At 53.1% G+C, this 4,502-nt stretch overlaps 1 protein-coding gene across 1 annotated transcript; it reads right to left on the bottom strand.

Moving 5' to 3' along the window:
* Nucleotides 1-202: 202 nt before the first annotated feature.
* On the bottom strand, nt 203-3,840 carry LOC125510701 (uncharacterized). The gene has a single exon (XM_087521809.1). It carries the CDS (start codon nt 3,523-3,525, stop codon nt 661-663), a length of 2,865 nt encoding a protein of 954 aa, XP_087377935.1. The 5' UTR covers nt 3,526-3,840; the 3' UTR covers nt 203-660.
* Between the last annotated feature and the right edge of the window lie 662 nt (nt 3,841-4,502).

The following is a 4,502-nucleotide window of genomic DNA, read 5'->3' as shown; positions in this document are numbered from 1 at the left end:
CTAGTGCTCTGGATACCACTTGCAAAGCCCAGATGATCATCATGCACCAGCGAATCCGCCGCCGCAGTAATATCAGACACAACACATTCTTGAAAAGAAAAGAAAAATCAGACACAGCATGAAAAGCTCATTGACCAATAAGACAGCATCCATACAAAACATACCGGGGACAGCGGATGATTTCAAGTTTGACAGAGAGAACTGAAAAGGGGTGGATGGATCACCTATCAATCTATCATCATCATGCTATTCATGTTGCAAGAATCATACATACAGGCAAAGGGTACTTCATGGCCAATGGAGCCACTTTTACAAGCAAGTACAAGGAACGGACGCTCAACAAATAATCAGGTGAATGATACATATGAAAATCTCGACCAAAATCTACGAGCAAAAAAGTCGCATGCCTGTAAAGGGGGGAAAAGAAGAATGAAGAAATATACCAGCCGCGCCACCAAAGTATAAACCATTCATGCCAAGGGGAGACATTTTTGGATACAAAAGCTATAGGCAAAAGCGCCTTGACATCTCCTCTTCCACCCTCATCACAATTACACTGTCGCCACCACCTTCCTTCTGTATTTATAACAAAGTAGCTGCAATAGCCACAACTGAATTCTCTAAATGCTGCAAAAAGCCACAACGGAAATCCTCTAAACACTATCGTTCTGCATCCTCGGGGATCGATGACAGCCTCTCCTGTTCAAGAAACGATGAGTCCAGAAATTTTGCAACAAATGCCCATAACCTGTAGACATCGTCAAAGTTTGTAAGGAACCCAAGAGAAGCAGTGACGACTTCGATCCCAACAATGGCATTTTTGCTATTTTTCTTCTCATGTCGACCGTTTGACGTAGGCCGACACAGGGAAGAGCTGAGGCCCACATCAGCCACCCCATGTTTCTGGTTGTCCATGAGGCGTATATGACTCAGAAAACCGACGCCAACATTGAGGCCTTCTTTCTCTGCCATCTTCTGTACAGTTTCAGGATTGATCAGTGAAGTTCCGGTGTTGCAGTCCTTTATATTGAACGCAACTGCTGCTCCTCGTTCATATTTTATCTTCGGGCCATAGATATAGACAAGGGGAACCCCATCACCGTCTCCAGAATCAGGCAACCGAAGCTGCAGTAGCGAGGTCACTAACCAATTGATCAGGTATCGCAACCTTAGCGTTGTCTTACTAAGACCCAGCATGTTCACATGATCAAGGTGCTTACAGATGATTTCAGGTTCTCGCCTGCCATCCTGAATATCATCGTAGTCGCTGTATGCATCATCATCTTCTTCTTCTTCTCCCACTGCATATCCAGATGTCTCCCCAGCATCAGCATTGCGACACAGCCTACTATCCTCCATGGTGAATGATACCTTGCGCCCCATACTTGGCACTCGTTCCACTTCTTCCACTCCAAAGAGCCTGCCACCATTGAATCTGCTATTGGGTGCCTCCCTCCTTCCCAGTAGACGGAACTCACCCTCTGTTTCCCTTCTGATGGCACTGTCTTTAGCTTCAACCTGGTTTTCTGAGCAAATCTCCGAAGTGGAGCCATTCCCATTTGCAGCATAACCCCCAAAAACGGACGCCGAACTTCCTTGTGTGCGGCCATTGTCACAAGAGAATTTTACAAACCTCTTATTTTCATGACCATCCTGACATTCTTCAATTTCGCTGACCTTGCCGGTATATGAACAATCTTCACTGACCTTGCCGGTATATGAACAATCTTCACTGACCTTGCCATTATATGAACAATCTTCCTCTGGAATTTCCTTCACATGCTCTAGCTCTTGAGATACTGACCTCACAGCCGCATCAAAGGACACGACATGGTTGTCATAAACAGGGCTCCTTGCCAGTTTGGACGGCACCTTTGGTGATGTCTTCTTTGCATTCTTCCTACCAGAAAACCAGGATGCAGGCAATGGAGATCCCAACTTCCCCTGTTCTGAATGGTCTGAACCAAGTGGACTATTGCCCAGATCAACCCAGAAAGAGCCCTCTGACAGTTCATCCTCGCTGAATACTGGGCTCTTCATCACCTCCCCAACGGACACACTCTCATTCTCCTCGTAAATCGTGCTGGCACCATCTCTATCTGAGCTGTCCTGGTCCAATTCGCTCTCCTCAATCACCTCCCTCACCTGAGCCGAGGAATACGCGCCCGAGAACGCAGGTAATTGAGATGCTTGGTGACTGTTCATCGTTGACGACTCCTCCTCGATTGGAATGATCATATCATCCTCAAGGCCATCCTGGACACCATCGAACCCATCGACCGAATCACTAAGATACTGTGGGAAGACCGGCAGAATCCGCACCATCCCTGCCCCCGTCCCGCCATTCGGGCTCTGCAAGCAAGACATCACTGACTTCTTGATGAGCAAGCAGCCAAAACCCGTAGGATCAGCTCCAAACACCCTATAGAATGATGTGATGATGAAATCCGGCCGGAACAACGACAAGCCAAGCGAGTCCATGTCCTTAGGCCCCAATGCACCGGCGTCCAGCAGAACATGCCAGTTATTCTGCTGCGCCAATGCCATCCACTGATATGAGTACTTTGCGCCGGTGACCCTGGACTGCACCGGGAACACGAATAAGCCAGTGGCAGAGTCCTTCTTGCGTCGGCGCTTCTTGGTGGATATCTGGTCTCGGAGCTCGGTGGAGCAGATCTTGAGGGTGGGCCACTTGAACCAGGCGGTGTAGGCCTTGGCCCCCTTGTCCCTGGCGGACTGAGCCATCCAGTTGACGGACTGGGACTCGTGGTCGAACATGGTGAGCAGCTTCTTGTTGGTGGCGAAGGGGTAGCACTCGGCGAGCAGCCGGAAGGCGGAGCCGCGGCTGACGGTGAAGACGAGGCAGTACTCCGACTCCGGGATGTTGAGGTAGTCCATGATGCGGCTCCGGATGTCGTGCTCCGCGGTGCCCTTCTCGGCGGCGCCGTAGAGCGCGTGGTTGCTGAGGTTGGCGGTGATCTCGGAGAGCGTGAAGGAGACGGAGGAGTCGACGGGGCTGCAGCTCTGGAGGTAGGAGAAGAGGCCGAAGCCGCAGTAGTCGAGGCAGGCCTTGTCGAGGTGCGGGTACTCGCCGGCGCGGAGGCGGTCGACGTCCGCCGACGAGGCGTACTTGGGGTACATGGAGAGGAACGTGGCGAGCGCGTCGGCCAGCGCCGGGAGCGCGCCGGGCGACAGGAAGGCGCGCTCCGCGGCCACGGCCGTGGCGCGCAGGAACTCGCGCTGCGCGTTGAGGCGCGCCAGCGACCGCGACCGGCTGACGGAGCCGGAGCCGGCCCCGTCCTCCCCGCCGTCCCCGTCGTCGAGCAGCGCCGCGTCGCGGGACTTGGTGAGGCACCCGTCCTCGGAGGCCTCCTCCAGCGCCTCCCGCAGCTTGCTCTCCTGCAGCCGCCGCCCGCCGCCGGACCCGGCCCCGGCGCCCGCCGCCGGCGGGCGCGGCGGGCGGTGGCGCTTGTCCATGAGCATCGCCGCGCACTGCGACAGCGGCTTCCACAGCGAGAGATGCATGGCCGGCCGGCCGCCGCCGCCGCCGCAGCGAAGAACGCAGCTTCCCCCCTCAACCCGCCCCTACACCATCCGATTCGCCCCCGCCCTCGCCGTCCCCCACCACGCCGCGCCGCGAATTCCCGGGATCAAAGCGATCGAATTCGGCGCGGCGGGGTCCGTCCTAGGGTTTCTGCGGGCGAGCGATCGGGGCGGAGGCGCGCGGGCGTGCGGAATCTGGATCAAGAATGGTTCTTTCTTCCAGCGGAGCAAGGGGGGGAGGGGGAGAGGAGCGAGCGGGGGGAGGAGGAGGCGGAGGGAGGGGAGGGGAGTTAATTGGAACACACCAACTCACCTGCACGGAATTAAAAGCAGAGGTCCATCCATCCCACAGCATTTAATGCCGATTCCCGTATATCTATCTTCCCCCTATTTCCCATCTCCAATGCAACTGATTAATTCTTCCATTTCATGTCAAAAAAATAATTAACTGTTCCATTTCATTCATTTATAATCAGCCAAAGTTCATTATGCCTAGATTTAAAGAGAAGATGGAATTTTTACAGACTCCATTTTTAGATGACTTTGCTGACTTTTACACAGGGAAGGTCAAATGCAATGTGTTCCCATCCTCACAGTGGGTGTATACTAATCGGGAGAGTTGTTGAATAATATGAGAAGGTTTGAATAATGCCAGGTTCGGTTTGTGGAAAAAAAATAGTGTGGAAAATATGGAGGCTCGTGATCATTGACTTCTCCCCGGAGATATTCCTTCCTCCATGGCAGAACTTCCATTGTAGTCCTTTGAGTTTGCTTGTTTTCCATCTCACCATGGTCAGTCAGTCAGTCAGTCCACTTCAGCAACCCAACCCCGGTGTATCCTCAAACGGGGCCCCATCTAATTCTGATGCTAATGGAAGCTCCCCGCTCTAACCCCCACAGTGCTTAATTTTTTTGGCCGGATCATTATTGTTGCACATGTTTTTTCTTCTAATGCGCCG

The sequence above is a fragment of the Triticum urartu genome, chromosome 5A (genome assembly GCF_056163025.1).
Source record: "Triticum urartu cultivar PI428250 chromosome 5A, HENAU_Tu73, whole genome shotgun sequence".
In the NCBI taxonomy this organism is placed as follows: domain Eukaryota; kingdom Viridiplantae; phylum Streptophyta; class Magnoliopsida; order Poales; family Poaceae; genus Triticum; species Triticum urartu.
Note: the sequence above shows the minus strand (reverse complement) of the source record. Positions and strands in the feature narration are given on the sequence as shown.

What these genes read in the sequence shown, in the direction of transcription:
- LOC125510701 (XM_087521809.1), bottom strand. Translation starts at nt 3,525, where the DNA reads ATGCATCTCTCGCTGTGGAAGCCGCTGTCGCAGTGCGCGGCGATGCTC.